The following is a 16,873-nucleotide window of genomic DNA, read 5'->3' as shown; positions in this document are numbered from 1 at the left end:
TAAACTGAAATTACAACCCTTTCACAAACAGAAACACACAAACTTTTTTTTTTGGCTTTTGCAGATTCAGCAGGGTGGCAGAGTAATTTTGTTGTCATTGTTAAACTGGGAGTCAGAAATTCTTGCTGATCTGCTTCAAATCACATAGAGATTTTTCAGTAGGTTCTGATCTACCTTCTGTTTTAGGCTGTCTTGAAATAGGCTCTATTTTCAAAATGAAAATAGCACTTCAGGTTTAGTTGAGGCTGTTACTGCTCAGCAGCTTCTTAGCCTGCACTGCATTGTAAATTATATTTTACAATGTGCCCATATGCCAAGAGCTTAGGCTCCATAAAGCCTATTTATTAGCTTTGCCTTTTCTAAACTATATTTGTGTCAAGAGGTTTTTTAAATTGAGCATATGAAGTTACAGCTTCCTCAGAAAATAGAAGAAAGAGACTAATTACATTAAAATACAGGCAACTCCCCGTTTGTGCAGGGGTTGAGTTCAGGGTCATTGTGCATGTCAGCATTTCTGCGTAAGCCCATTCTGCCCCTGTCCTGGGGCTGAGACCAATGCACGTGTCAGCAGTTGCATGTCAATTGGACGTGCAAAAAATGGTCACCGCCTCTATTTAAATTTTCTTAATTAGATTAAGAAAAAATGTTGGCTGTGCTCTTGCCTTTTTAAAAAAGCCAATTTACTTAGCACTCAACCTCAGGAAAAAAACAAGGCTCTTCTCAAACTGAGATTTTTTATGAAAATGCAGTTTACATTTACTAATTTCTATGAGTCTCTTTGTGTGCACTTTGTACAACAGCACAAGTGCACCTGTAAGCTAGAGTTGATTTTGGTTATTAGTAGCTAAGTAAACAAATCCTAAGAAGCTTGGCTGTTGTTTTGTAATATAGGGTCACCATATTTCAAAAAGTGAAAACCTGGACACAAAAATTGTTGAGCTTTTAGTTTTGGAGCTATTTTTAGTGAAATTCACCAAAATCTACACTTCCGACATGGGTTGCCATACATCCAGATTTTCCTGGACATTTATCCAGTTCCCACCCAAACACTGTTTCTGACGACCGAATCCCGGTTATGTCTGGGAAATTCCAAACATATAGCTACTCTATTGTAATGAGAAGCATAGTACAGTCATACCTCGGGTTGAGAACGTGATCCATGTGGGAGGCACGTTCGCAACCCACAGAGCTGCTTCTGCACATGCGTGTGATGTGATCCGGCGCTTCTGTGTATCCGCATGATATCATTTTGTGCTTCTGCACATGCGCGAGCATCGGAACCCGGAAGTACTCGTTCCAGTACTTCTGGGTTTGGCGCGGTCCACAACCCGAAAATGTGCAACCCTCAGCATTCGTAACCTGAGATATGTCTGTATAGCATTCCACATCCATACGGCCTGTATTTTAGGTTTTACTGTACAATTAATTATTATCTAAATTCTCATGTTTTGTGCGGTGTGAGGGAAATCCATTCATACCCTAAACCTATAGTAGTGTTTTTCTTTATGCTTGCTAGCTAGTCAGTTTCACTACAAATTTAATCATATTTCTTCTCCATTGTGCTGTTGTGTAAATTTAGAAACAAAGAATTGAAAATTAACACCAACATAACCTTATCCAGAGTACTGTTTTGCTGTTATTTTGTAAGATGTAGTTTGGACTGTCAAATCAAAAAACTGTGCACTTCTAATTTGTGGCTTTTGTGGCTTTTAGAAGTATAGAACATAACACAGAACAAAAAGAGATGATATTTTATACAACTTTTCAGCTGTAGCCCAAAATATACATGTTGTCAGGGCGTTTTTTGTGACACCACTCACTTTTTGCTGCCTGTGGCACCCAATTTGTGCTTGCACCTATGACACTTATAGCAATACGTAAGTACCGACACCTCCCTTTTTTTACCCTAAAAAAGCACTGCATATAGTCTTCCACCCACTGTTTTGCTGCTTACTTTTTTACTATTTTGTTATCACAAATCCCTGCTACAAATAAACACAACCTCTTTCCCATAATCATTAAACCGGTCACTACTGGGTAACATTACCTCATATGCATTGATTTTATAGGAAAGAATAATTGAAGTTCCAGTAATAAAACATTGTTCCTTAGAGTTCCATGATAGTTGACAGATGCACTGAACTGTAGTGGGAACACACAATGCAGGCAAGAGAAGCAACTTGTTACTTTCAGAGCTGCTTGACATTTTATGTAATGGCCCCAGTTTGACTGGGGGAAAAACCAAATAGAAAAGAGAAACACTTGGGGATGCACTCTATAGATATGTTGTTGCTACTCCCTGGAACCTCATGCAAAGGTACAAACACCAAGCTTTATGTGGCAGCAGCAAATCCAGGTAAGCTTGTCAGGCATCTTTCTCTAATGTTCTGAAAGGGATGAAGGGGGGTCTGAAGTTGTATACAATATTTTTTAAAACACTAGGTTTGCTGCAGTGACATTTGGTAGTTCCTGGACCTGATAGGGTTACCTGTGGCCAAGGGGGTCGTGTAGGTGGGGCCAATAAGGACCAATAAGGACAAAGTTCTGATTTTCTTTTCACCCTCCTCTCTTGCAGAGGTGTTGAAACAAATGCATTGCAGTTATAGGAGTACTTGGTGCCGAAGTAAACTGAAAAGTGTCTAACCATAGCTAAGGAAGGGTCCTGCTGTCAAAATTCATAGTGTGAGTTAATGTCACAACAACCATACATTACTCGGAAGCAAGTCTTACTAAATACAGTTGGGATGGCTCCCAGCTGGGATTGGAACGTGAATTGGTTATTCTTAAAGGTGCCAAATAACCCTGTTAATAAGGTCCCCCTAACCTTCCAGCCTTATGGAAAAAGATTGTCCTCCCCTCCCCAACTTACCTACTACTTTGCCTTCTTTCCAGAATGCAGAGGAATATTAAATGGACTAGGGTGTAGGAAATCAGGGTTAAAACCACTACTCAATTATGAAATGCCCTGGTGACCTTGGGATATCCACTGGGTTGTGAGAATAAAATGTGAGAAAAGAATCATGAATGACATGAAAAGAAATCAGGCTCACTTGCTTTAATTGATTCAATAAGATAAGCTGGTTATAGAAGAGCAGCAACATGAACAATCTAATTCTGTTAGCTACCTGTCTACTCTGAAATAAGTCCTAATGAATTCAGTAACTGGTGTTAATTTATTAACTGTAGTTATATCACCTCCCTTTAATTTAGTTAAAACCCTAAATGAAAATCAGAACACATTATGCAATTTAAATATTATTAAAAATATACTTCAGGTTAATATTTTCGCCCTTCCATGCTTACACAAAAGATACGTAAGTAAACAAGGGTCCCACTGTGAGTATCTATCTTTCTGGCACATGCTGCAGATGGCAGCACAGGGAAAAAGCATGGTTCTGATTGGCTTGTGAACACCTACAGGAAGAATGCATGGTGCTAATTGGCTTAGGATGGGCTGATTAACAGAGAGTGCTACCAATGGACCACCCCACCCCCACCCCGCTACTCATTCTAAATCTTAGCTCACCCCATCACTCCTGAGGAAAATGGGGAGGAAAATGAGCAAAAGAATCCATTGCCGCACCAAAGCAATTTCTGTGGGAGAAAGATACTGGAGACATTCTGGTAGTGATTATTTTGATTGGCTAAGCAGAGGTGAGCAGAAGAATCTAGTAAGCATCTCATTCAGTGGTAAATGCGTTAATAACGACTGTGGGTGACAGTAGAAAGGCTGAACTATGGCTTTGCAGATTTGGGACATGGGGGGGGGGGAAGAGACTCAGAATATTAGGAGGGTATGCCCCACTTTGTCCAACAACTGATCCTCCACTGGTTTGCTGAAGAAAAGTTGCTGAATAAAGTTGAGAAGGAAAAAGCCTGTAGCTTGTGTTTCCAAAAGTATTAGCGGTTAGCATAGTAATAGGCCTTTTTTGGATGCATATTAGCTTCTAGCTTTAAACAAGAAGCTTTAACTCCGCTTCCAACTTGCCTGGTGATAGGATGAAACCCACAAACCTGAGCTGCTCTTTGGTGCTGCTGACCAAAAATTATTCCAGAGTGCCTTTAAAAAATATATCCAATCATGGCTGATAATAATCTGACTAGGCCTTTGGAGAAAATCTCCACTCCAGGCTATCACTTGTTTACAATGAAATCAACTTCCATAAGAGGTAGTGGACTATCCTTGGAGATTTTTAATCCGAGGTTCTAGTTGAGATTCCTATATTGCAGAGCATTGAACTAGATGACCCTCACAGTCCCTTCTAACTCTGTATGATTGTATGAAATCCTAAGAATACCAAATTGCTTGAAAAGTGAGCAAAGCACATGAATGCTCCACTATGGCAGCAATCCTGTGCATGCATTCATGCATGCTTTGTACAAAAGTTTCATAGAACTAAGTGGCACCTGCCAGGATAAACATGCTGAGGGGTTGGTTTGGTGGTGGCATTCACCTTGATGCATGATTGAGTGCACTGACAAAACCAGTAATATAAGTTGGTTAGAATTAACCTTCAACAACATTTTTGTGCTTGCAGTCTGAGAAATAGCACTCCCCTGGAAAAGATGGGAGAAGCATGTGAAAGCTTTGATCTGTGCTGAGTTAACTCTATTGCATGAAGATTGGCAACTTGACAAATGCTTCCAAATATATTCCTGCAATCATTAGAATGAGAAATCTTGCTTTTTTCAAAGATAGAGTGCTTACTAGATTCTGTGTAAATTGTTGCACCATGGATTGCCCACACATTAAATTCCCTGGTAGCAGTTCACCTCCCACAGTTTTGGAAGCTGTTAAACCAGGTTGACTTGCAACAGCATCACCATTTCCTTTTTATACTATCTTGGATTTATAATGTTGGCACAGTTAGATGCTTGTTACGTTGCAATGGGAATGATTTGTCTTTTTTGCAAGAAATTGTCGAGGCAGCAAACTGTATGTTGCTCCTTTTCTGTAGCACTTAAAAACATTGATCACAGAGAGGCCTTTTATTTTGAATTAATTTTCAGCCTATCTACAGATAGTTACTACACGTACCATATGTAAACCACAACATGCACTGAGCTGTGTTTCTCTGCTGTACTGTTTTTATATGAATGGCTGTGCACAAGCATGGTATTTTATGCTTGTCACAGAAATCTATAACCCAAGCACTTAAAAAAAAAGGAAAAAAAGAAATATCAGTGTTCTTGGTTCTTGGCAGTAGGTTCAAAGGGATAGCTAGATTAACCTCAGAAGCAATTCATAGGATTGTTAGTGATCAGAAGCCAGGGCTTCAGAGACATCACCCAAAAATTAAACAGCAATTTCTGAAGTTGACTTGAGAACTGCTTAAAGCAAAATGCAGACAAAAATAGCATTGGCATACCAGGAAGCAGCTTTGCCTAAAGCAGCTCTCATGCCAAAATGCCCTTTGACTTTTTAAATTCAGGGGTTATAGGGGGTTCTACATGGGGAAACTGTTTCAATGGGATTTCGTGAGAAGTATCTAAATGGGAGGGGTGCACACGCCTTTCGTTCCCTGTTTGTCAGTTTGATACTGACGGCCCTGCAGCACTAAGGCAGAACTAGTGCCGCTTGTGATGCATTTTTAATTATTTCATCAAAACTGAAGTAACTTGGCACAAAAGGGAGTTCTACGCTTTCCCTTCATTGAAGTTCATTGAGCTATTTTTTATCCTTAAAAACACTCTTGAAACAAATTAGCAGAGACTGGGAAAAGCAAGGTGGGCAGCCTTGAAGCATCCCTCAGGGCATTTACCTTTTTACAGAAGAATTTTATGTTTAAGTGTTTTATGCATCAGCTGGGATTGAAGAGGCAAAAGATATTAACAGACGTGGAAGTTCTATTTGTTTTCCAGCACAGAGTATGTCAAGCTGCTTTTGTTAGTGCATGCTAAATGAAGCCTTTTGGCAAATGTCCACATTTCCACTAAGGGAGGGGCACAGCTGTTCTAAATGGAGGGACTTTGTTAGGCTTAAATGCTGAGGCACTTGCATGTTGGGTGTGCATAATAGGATTTGTCGGTGGAGCGACAGAAGAGCAGAGCTAGTTACTGTTACCAAAATGGACTGTTTACTTGGACTCCTCCATTTCTCCCCACCCCACCTAAAAATCTACCGCCAACATTTTTGGATAACAAAGCATTGAGCTAGTGAAGGCTTCAAAGCATCTGTAAATCTCTGACCTTCCAGATTGCAGCTGTTCTTCAAGGGTAAACTTGAGGTGCCCTTTGAAAAATATGAATGTAATAAATACAGTAATAAGTATAGGGAATTGTTGCCAGGTAGGCTACAAAGAACAGGTACTTGAATTTGCCTAGTGGTTACTATTTAACTTGATTATAAGCTTGTGGGTTTCACAAGGCCCTTCAGATATTAAGTCATCCCATGCTACTCTTATATAACTTTGGTGCATAAGAAATCTGAGGGTGTTTTCCTTTTAAAAAAAAAGCAACCCCAATGTTCTCATGTGAGGTTTTTTTTTGTGATGTAAGCAAGTGTGTGTATGTGGGGAAGGAGAAAATGAATGGTGTATCATCTGAATGCAGTTGAACATGTGATTTGGATCCAAGGGTCTCTAGCATGACTGAAATGTCACTTCAACTCATGTAAGGGGGTAGAAAGATTGTCCTCTGAGCCTATACACCAGGCATGGCCAAACTTGACCCTCCAGATGTTTTGGGACTACAATTCCCATCATCCCTTACCACTGGTCCTGTTAGCTAAGGATGATGGGAGTTGTAGTTCCAAAACATCTGGAGGGCCAAGTTTGGCCATGCCTGCTCTACACAATATCTCACAAGGTAGGCTTTTCATAAAGCACTGAGCTGCAATCAGGAAGAGAGAGCAAGATAGTCCCATTTCATGAGTAGGGCACTGCTCATGTGTCTTGCTATCTAAGCTGCAGTATATGCTTTTGGGAGAAGCATACTTTTAGACTTCAAAAAAGTTCTCTGCATTCTTATACATATTGGCATTTGTCAGGAATAAAAAGACGTCATTCAGCTGAAATAACTGATCAAAATCCATGTTTCTATTGGGTCATCTTATGTACTCAGGAAATTTTTTTATTGGGTTGGACTGTTTTGTGCATATTGGACTTAAAAATGCTTGTCTTTGTGTTTCTTTTATTCTTGCACCCCCATGGTCCCCATGACTGCAATCTAAGAAAGCTCCTTTCAGGATGTTGCCCCACAAGAAATACCGTACATAAAGTAACATAAAGTAACTATCTGTAAAGTACCTGCTTCTTAGCAGTATGAGAAACAGGAAATCTGAAAATAGTTTAGTGCACTAAAAACATTGGGAACCCTATTTCCACATCTGCTTTTGAGTATCTACCTCATTTTTAATGTTAAATTGCACAGCCAACCATAGAAGTTGTAGAATAGTTTAAAACTTTACCTGCAGTGCTTAAGACCAGGAGGCAACTCATGGTACAAAAAGGGGGGGGACATGGCCCTTTATTAAATTCTGGCCTGAACTTGTGCTGTTCTAAATCAAACAGTCTTAAGAAGAGACCTTGCATAATCCATTCTCCTAGACAAAATTGTGCTTAACTTAATGGATTGAAACGCATGTTTTGCTCTTTCCCAGCAGTTTCAGCAGCAGGTGCCTGATGTCGTCGAAGTTCAATCTTTCTCCAATGTAAGAAACCTGCAAAACTTTGCCTAATCTGGGAAGCAGGCTGACTGCTGGGGTTGCTTAGTGTGCAGTTATTTTCTGCTTTCTTGGTGTTTGTGTTTTTCCTTTGCTGGGTTTTGAAAACATTTGAGTCTGTTCTGGTGCTATTTGTAGAGTCATATAAAAGTCAATGTGCTATATCAAACATATTGTAACTCATATGATTATTGGATAAAAATGCTTTTTCCTGCTGGAGGTCTTTGACATTTAGACATTATGCTACAAGCTTACTTCTATAAAATCATACTGAGGGGATGTGAATTTAATGACAATTTTTTAGAGGTAGCCCATAGAGGACCCTAAAAACATGAGAGGAGTAGCCTTTCATTGCTTTTGAAAAAATTGCTAAAACAAAGCAGTGGCGTCTCAACAGGAGTAAATCTAACCTATTGCTACTTTTGTTGTTGTTTACTTGTTGTAGTGCAATTAATGTGCATGGTACTTTCCTCCCCCCAAAGTTTACAATCTAAAAGTTGATGCAGGAGAAGTGAGATGAACAGGGAAAATATATGATTGTGTCTGTTAAATGTCCTTAGGCATTTGCTCATAAGAAGCAGCTCTACATTAATTTGGTAATTTGTCAGGGATGTCATCTTAAGATTCAGTCTTCTCTTTCATAATAAGTTGATTTTATTATGGTAGCATAAGATAGCAGATCTTATGAAGAAATACCTCAGAAGTCTATTTCCACTGCTGTTAAAGTGCATCTTAAACTTGATAACTTAAATGAGATGTGCAGTAACTTGATATGTCAAGGTTTGTGGGTTGAACAGTGCAAAACTAAATGGAGGATTAGATATCATTGTCTTGCAGGAATTGGGCACAAACCCATCAACACCATTTGCCATCCATGTCTATTCCTAGACAGTATTCCTAGGTTTTTGAGCATACAAACAAACCCAAAGAAGCTCCTTCTCCTCCTTCCTCCAGGATTGCACAATAAGTGCCTGGGCATCAAACTCTGTAGGTTGAAGATCTGCTTAGATGTTGGTACTTAAGACCACTTGTCAAAGTACTTTTTAAAAGATGTAGAGGTTGTTTTTTAAATAATAATATCCAGAATGTGGCATTGACTGCAACAACGGATTCCTTTTTTTGAGATGTAAATGCTTGGGAGCATCTACATGAACCTGTAGTTCAGTTAGATTGACTGGCTTCTCTCTTCCTGGTTGAAATGTACTTTAGAATACTGCTGCTTTCTGTTCATGTTTTCCAGCTCATCCTAATGTCTTTGCAGCCTTTCAGTAGAAGCAACTTGGTATTGGGTTATTTGTCTTGAAGGTTCCCTTCTTAGCTGGAGTGGCATATTCTTTATTGGTAGTGGGGAGTTTCTGTATTTTAAGGTGAGATCAGAGGAATAGATTATTCTATAGTATGAACAAATGTTACCACTTTCTTGCTAGTCATCAGCTTGGTAAGATGCTTCTATAGATTTCTCTCTCTTATATTTACCATGAATTTATTATTTCCAGACAACAATACAAATCTCTTGGACGTGTACCTTTATACAATTATAGGATTAAGAAGCTCTCTAGTCAGGTGTTGCTCAATTATCACTAATAATTTCTTAATGTTTTTCAGATTGAAAAAATAATGAGCTCCATTGGTGAAGGCATTGACTTTTCTCAGGAACAGCAGAGGATTTCAGGTACCATACTGAACTGCTAAAGGGTGTGAGTCAATTCAAACGAGAGAGCAGTACAAAAAGTTGGGCCCATTTGGGACTTACCATTAGGGAACCTTGTATTTCTCAACCCATAGTTGAGATATTCAGCTATGTTAAGGCTTCCCTTTAAGACCAGAAATCCAGATAAGAGGCAGCAATTTGCTATTCTGCAGTCCCTGATTAGATGGGGATATCCATCAGTATTTATCTGCCAGCGGAATGGCCAGGGTTGGGGATCCCCCTGGAGTAAATTTGGGGGTGTGGGGTTTAGAGCTGTATGAGGGAGAAGAGAAAGCCAGCTTTCATGATACTGGATTACCCCCCCCCCTCATGCTTAATTTAATGGACTGGCTACCCCTCCCCCTTTACTACAACTCCACTTTCACTGCTGCTCATACCATACATTTTATCTGACCCCAGTTTTGCCTTCCTTCACTTATTTAGATATTTGTTTCATGAATTACTAACCATAAAGTATCTCAAAATGATTGCACACACACACACACACACAAAAAAAATCATATATGAAAATAGCTTTAAATCCAGTACAGATTCAGACTAGGATAAAGATCCCCACTTAAAAGGCTTGTTGAGGAAGGAAGCGCCTCTATATTTTGTTATGTGCTGCACACAACAGAAATGGGCTCTGTGTTCGGAGAGTTTACAATCTTTGGCGGGGTTAGGCAAAAAGAGACTACAGCGCGAGATGCAGCAAGAGCAGGGCTTAAAAAAGATACAGTACAATGGATTCCTTGTAGTTTTATCTGCTGCCTTTTTTCTATTTAGGTATATTTGGCTCTTTTTTCCCCTTCCCTTTGTATAGTTTTTATATTGCATTTTTAGACATTTTAAATACTCAGAAAAAAAAATACTGTCTGTAAAAAAAGAGGAGAAAGGGGAGAGGAGAGGGTGGGACACAAAGCACTTTTCAAGCAACCTTAAACCATCAGTATAAAGGGCCCATATGTCTGATAATTTCCTGGCTTGATTTCATTCATGACAAATCACTTTCTGGATCTTGATTCTTGCATGTATATGAGCCAGAGCCCCACTTGCCCTGGGAAAAGATGCCTTTTATACCTTTTTCCTCAATCCCTTGCCTTCTTTCGTGGGCAACCTTGACTGAGACTTTCTGACAAAGGTGGAAGACTGCATCCTAATTCTACTCCCACCCCCATCTTCTCAAGCCTTCAACATTAATTTGTAGCAACATGAAGTCCTGAAGGTGGCATCTTCAAGTCATTGAAAAAGCCTTGCTGTAGTAATTAAAGCACCATTTTCATCAGATTGCTTTAAGGAGTCTTGTAGTCTGGGGCAAGACGAAGGGGAATAGCAAGGTTTTTTCAGCAATACTTCCTCATATAAGGAGTAGAGAATAAGTGATTTTTAAATTATCAGGAGTTCATCTTTGGTTAAACCTTGTGGCAGCTTGTGGAATATTTTAGTACGGTGTTTCAAAAATGTGATGCAGAACAAAGCAGCAGTGACAACCCATGGCAAAAACATGAAAACATTCAGAGGTGCTGCAGCAGACTGACTTGCTTTTCAGAAAACTACCAGAAATGTTCCAAGTTTTTACAGCTCATTAAAGGGTGCTAAAATAAAATAAAAAAACCACACATTTACTTCCACACCTGGGATGGAAGCATGAAGTAAGAATGTGGATTGAAATACAGCAACAAGCTGTAAGCTACCGCTTAGTTCTGATAACACCACAGGTCCTCAGAGAGAAGGCTGTTATACCCCCTTGCCCCACCCAGGTTTCCAGAAGCATTAAAAAAAATCTTTAAAATGAGCCTAATGTGGTAAAGAAACCACAGAAACAGTCCAGTGAGGACTGATCATATTCAGTAACCAAGGAATGCTGGATATCCTTTCAAAGAAAAAAATCAGGAGGAGAGAGAATGTGGCATGCCCTGTTTGGATGAAATGGCTGGCTGGACCTCTGAACAGAGAACTTGTATTAGGAGGGAGCGTACACCGCAACATCTTGTTGCAGTTTCCACTTTTTTTTTACGTTATAAAGCAAATTATTTTTACAACAAGTAAAGATAACATAAAGAACTCTTAAAGAATGCATTTTGGAAATAGGTTATTTTTCTAAGATGAAGCAATAAATACACCATTCACTTTAAAAACTTTTTCCCCCCGGTTGAGAACTTAAAAAAAAATCCATGCCAGGCCAAACAGTATAAGTATTTAGCTGGGTATATATTTCATATTTGTAGCAGACAACATAGAAACAAATATGTAGTGCTATACATGAACCTAGAAGCCTCATCTTTTCAAAAGCCACAGACTTTTCAAAAGTGTTGCGTTGACCTATATGTTAATAGAACAGCTTATATAAAAAAAAATTATAGGATCTTCTACACAAGCAATACAATACAGGCCAAGCACTTAGTAATCTATGCAGAAAAGACTGCAAGGTGAGAGCCACTTATTTCAATGTGGGTATTAAAGAAGACCAGTGTGTTTATGTTCATTGATCTTCCTTGTTTGGCAGAATTGCTTTTTCTGTAATTTGGTTGATGCAGAAAAAATGCACTTTCTGGCAAATCAGTTAAACTAAAACAGATCAGAGCTGCATTTGACTGCCATATATAATTTGCTTCTGTCAGTCATCGTCGGTCCCCCCCCCCCAAGCCGGCACTCCATAATGCTGTTCTGATTATTTGTTTATTTAAAAATATGAATTTATCAGCAACCTTTTGTTCTTGCTGGCTCAATTCATATGTTACAGTAAACTACAGCCAATGGTTCACTGTGAATGCGGACATTCCTTCTTCAGTTCTCCCTTCCAGCAAGTGGGAGCAACTAACTACAATCGTTGCCTTCGCATTATGTCCTACCTGGGGATCAAGATTTGTTTTGCTTCCAATGAACCATGATTGGTAAGCCAAGAACAAATATTGGCATAACATCTTGGTTCATTTGGAGTGAAACAAACAATCATTCCTGGTTTGGATGTAATGCTAAGTCACGGATTAAAGTTTGTTGCTTGCGCTGGCTAAAGGAGGAGTGAAATAGGAGTCTTGTGTGTGTCCACAGAAAGTGTATGCCATTATTGGAGCACATTACTGGGAGTCATTCAATTTTCCTATAAAATGACCTGATCTGATTATGTGACTGTAGAATAAAGGTTATATGAAGGAAATTTGCTGGAGCTGCAGTCAAAGCAGATCCTTTCTCTCCTTATTCTGTAACCAGTTCAACATAAGGAATCATCTTCAAATTAGTTTAAGTTTCAAAAGAAACTATCAGGCTGTTCTTTGGATTGGATTTCCCACCTCAGCATATTATGCCCCTTTCTGAAGAGGCTCAGTAATTGGTGCTGTTCACATAAAGAAACCCTCCCTCCCTGCTTGCCTGCCTGCAGCGATCTTTCCAACTTACCTAAATTTACTTGCTTAAATTTGATAAATATTGCAAATGTGTAGCTGTGCGCTTAAATTTGTCATCTGCTTTTAAAGGCATTTTGGGATACATGTTTCTATTAATGGACAATGTAAGTGGAGGAAGGGTCCATTGTGTTCATAGTCATAATCCTCTGATACAGAAGTAATGAACATTCCAGGAAATACTGCATAGCATTCAGCCTTGCTGAAAGTGGTTCTTTTTACATAGTAGAAATAACAATTGCCTAGTGGAAGGAACTGATCTGAGGCCTTTGGAACTGTGCCACTCCCAGTAACATAGCCTTTAGGCTACATGTTTATGTGTGGCCCATCAAATGAGACTTGCTTCTTCTACTGAGTACAGTGGTGCCTCGCAAGACGAAATTAATTCGTTCCGCAAGTTTTTTCTTCTTGCGAGTTTTTCGTCTTGCGAAGCACGGTTTCCCATAGGAATGCATTGAAAATCAATTAATGCGTTCCTAGGGAGACCGCCTTCAGACTAGGTCCGGGGACAGTCTGTCCCCGGACCTCTTCTGAAGGCTGGCGGGGGGGGGGGAGAAGGACTTTTCTCCCCACCGCCAGCCTTCAGAACAGCCTTCTGAAGGCTGGCGGTGGGAAGAAAAGCCCTTCTCCTGCCACCAGCCTTCAGAAGAGTTCCTGCAGGGTTGCCTAGGCTGCGGGGCAGACATTCGCAGCTTGGGGAGCCCTGCAGGACTTCCCGGCAGGGCTCTCCAAGCTGCGGATAGCAGCCTGCTGCCCCGCGCGAGGGGCGCTCTTAAGCAGAGCGCCCCTCGCGCGGGGCAGACATTCGCAGCTTGGGGAGCCCTGCAGGACTTCCCCGCAGGGCTCTCCAAACTGCGGATAGGGGCAGCAGGCTGCTATCCGTAGCTTGGAGAGCCCTGCGGGGAACTCTTCTAAAGGCTGGCAGGGGAGAAGGGCTTTTCTTCCCACCGCCAGCCTTCAGAACAGCCTTCCTCCCACCGCAAGTCTTCAATACAGGTCCGGGAACAGAGGAGAAGGCGCGCTGCGCTTCCCCGCTGTCCCCGGAGATTTCCCTATGGGCTTTCGTCTTGCGAAGCAAGCCCATAGGGAAATTCGTCTTGCGAAGCCGCTAAAAATCGGAAAACCCTTTCGTCTTGCGGGTTTTTCGTTTAGCGAGGCATTCGTCTTGCGGGGCACCACTGTACTACCATTAGAAATGGGTTGTCCCCTCTCCTGCTTGTGTGGGCCATAACACTCTATATTCTGTTGTTCAGTGTCACTTAGACTGCTGGCAGTTAGAACTTCCCGGTGTTGCTCATCAAGTTTTTGTTTCGTCATTTCCAATCTCACTTCAAAGACTTGAATTCCTAGGGTTTGCTTTTCATTTAATTCTACAATTAGAAGTGAGCAAAGGGCTATTCACAAGTCTACAGGTATACTCAAAGCATGGAGGGCGGAGGGGGCATGCTAAACGGAATTATGGCAAGGGATGCCTATACATGTGCAGCTGAGTTCCTGCTGATATAGAAAGTCTGCATGCACACAGCCCCCTTGCCTATGTTCTGAGCAGCATGTGAGTTGGTGCCAGGATCCACTTAAATAACAGTGGCAGCAGGCACAGTCTTCCTTTTCTTCCACACATTGGAGTTATGTGTGAAAGGGTCTCTTATGGATGTCCCTTGTCTCTGTTCATGTACCAGTGACTGAGGTAACCAACCTTTAAATTTAAAAGGCTTGGGGTCTTCTTGCAGAGACTTTGGCAGAGGCAGAGGCTGTAGACTTTTCTTTCCTTTGGGATGTGCTACTGCTACTGCCAAGATGGGATTCTAAAGCTTTACAAAGAGTGAGCATTATGTCCCAGTAGAAATGTGCTCACTGATCCTTGTCCATGAACATTTTCACTAGCACCACTGATTAAGAAATCTATTAAAAGGGCAACACATCCTCAGAAACATATCTTTAAAGGGGGTCTGCTACATGAAAACAAAAGCATTTGTTTTTCTGCAACAACTTGGCCTCGGGCCTCTATTTGCAATGTAAGGTTTGTATACTTTCCATCTGGTGTTAATCCACTTAATATTCTTACCCTTCTACTTGAAAAAATTACTGTGTTGGAGCAAAATGGCTTCATGGCATAAAATAACCCTCTCTTTGCTGCAGTTTTCTTGCAGGAGAGGATTCCCTTGGCATGGAGAGTTTGTATATAGTGTGCTGGTTTTACAGTGATTTCATCCGTCATTTTATTACCCAAAGCCAGAGAAGAATGAGTGGCCACTGCAACGTCAGTTTGCTTACATAAGTCTTGTTGCATTAGAGAGAATTTGGTAGCTAGTTAAACAGTATAGCTAAAATGTGCTGTATTCTGCTGCACAAAAGCTCATTGCAATTTGCATCCAGTTCATTATTTTAAACACTATAGTAAAGCTGACAGTATTATTCAGTGCAGTGAGTTAAGACCTTATCGTTCTTTTTGAGGATTGGCAATTGGCACCAATGTTCTCCTTTTGGTACAGATTGGTACAGACTAATGGTTTCCCAAACCACCGACTAGGATCCACTAGTGGCCTCAGTGCCACAGCCTGTCCAAGGCCTCCTCACATGCCTGCCCTACCCCCTAGCCATGCCACTGCATTTGGTTAGAGCAGTGCCAGCACCCATGCTGAGTACAAGTGATTGAGAAGCAGAAGTACAGTGAGGGAGGAGGGAATGAATGTCTCCCTCCTCTGAGGAGAAAGAGCCAGAGGGAGGTGTTGAAGGAAATGAGAAACCAAGATAAAATGCTGTTGTTAATGAATATTAATAATAAATAAAATGGGAATAGAAAGGAAAGGAATAAGAGAGGAGAGCTGTTAGAGGAGGGATGAATGAAAGAGGACCAGGAAGAAGCTGGCATGCTGAGGTTAGGGGTAGGGTTAAGGTCCAGTTGAGTGTGAAAGCAGAATGGGAGAAGAAATTACAGGACATGACTAAAAATAGAGGCATGTGGAGGTGAGATGGGAAAAAATATAAAAGAGTAAGTCTTCTTCACTTAGAGCCTCTGAATCAGCAAATTCTACCTAAAATGAGGAGGCTGTCACAATACCTCCAGAGCAAATGTCTGTGCTTAGCTTGAGGAAACCTGAGCTATGAAACTCTTCACCACAATGAAAATGCTGTGACAAATAATTTAGCAATTCCAAAGATGGGTTATATATTTGTAGAAAATGATGTCAGTAATTGCCACCTGATTATGCCAAACTGCCTCTATCTGCCACCATTTTGAGGTGGGCTCTGCCCCTGCCCCACCATTTTGTAACTGGTGGAACTCAGTAATTTCCAGCTATCTGAAGCAGGCCCTGGAGGTGGAAAGTTTGAGAGCCCCTGGTCTAGCCTTTTCTTGGTGGCTGTAGTTGATATGTTTTCAATTTAGCACTCAAGTTTGCATTAAATGCACTAAATGCATTCTCTAATGCAGACCATGTATCAAGATACTGTCTGTTTATGTCTAGGCACATGCCCAAAATGAATGAGTGGTTTCTCCAGTAGCCATAGTCTTATTGTGATGTACAAACATGAAGGTACAGAGTCTTGATAATTATCAAGGTCATTTTGCTTTGCAGCCAAAGGGTTGCAATCTCATTATAATAAACTGCTACCAAATCCAAGGTGCTCAGGGTTAAACTAATGTAATAGCCTTCCTGGTGGCCAAAATGTTTTGGTGCTGCCTGAGTGAGTTGTCCCTAGTTAAACACAGAGGGTAGGATTCTTTTAGCAGAAGCCCTATGCAAGGGCTTCTTCTTGGGCAACAGGGCTTTCCACACAGCATCTCCAAAATTGGCTTGGGGTGGGTGGGAGAACCCCCAGAACAGTGCATGAGGAGGGAGGATAATTTCATTTGGCAAACTAGTTCCAACTGTCAAATTCTAGCTTAATTCTCTTTTGCCATGCTATGCAAATGCAAAACACTTTAGACTTAAGTGGAAAACTATGGAACTACGTTGGCTGTCTTCATCAGTATCACAATATAAACAATTTCTTCAGACTCTCAAACTTGAAATGGAGTTGTGTTTTGATTTTGACTTTATATTCCAATAGTTAGGTGTTGGAAACTGTACTTACTACTAAAACTCTGTTTAGGGCCTTTGCATGTATTCTGGCTCT

General features: G+C 40.7%; 1 protein-coding gene across 12 annotated transcripts in view; it reads left to right on the top strand.

Moving 5' to 3' along the window:
• Window positions 1-16,873, top strand: part of ANKS1A (ankyrin repeat and sterile alpha motif domain containing 1A) — a 117,662-nt gene that overhangs the window by 61,787 nt on the left and 39,002 nt on the right. For 7 of the 12 annotated variants that reach the window (XM_081865355.1, XM_081865353.1, XM_081865348.1 and 4 more), the window contains 2 exons: window positions 7,601-7,651; window positions 9,269-9,335. In XM_081865355.1, the coding sequence (XP_081721481.1) occupies window positions 7,601-7,651; window positions 9,269-9,335 (118 nt within the window). The remainder of the gene's footprint in view (window positions 1-7,600; window positions 7,652-9,268; window positions 9,336-16,873) is intronic. The other 5 variants (XM_081865354.1, XM_081865356.1, XM_081865351.1 and 2 more) reach the window with 2 other exon arrangements.

Source organism: Podarcis erhardii, assembly GCF_964252035.2.
Source record: "Podarcis erhardii genome assembly, chromosome: 6".
In the NCBI taxonomy this organism is placed as follows: domain Eukaryota; kingdom Metazoa; phylum Chordata; class Lepidosauria; order Squamata; family Lacertidae; genus Podarcis; species Podarcis erhardii.
This window is presented reverse-complemented; position numbering and strand designations above follow the sequence as displayed.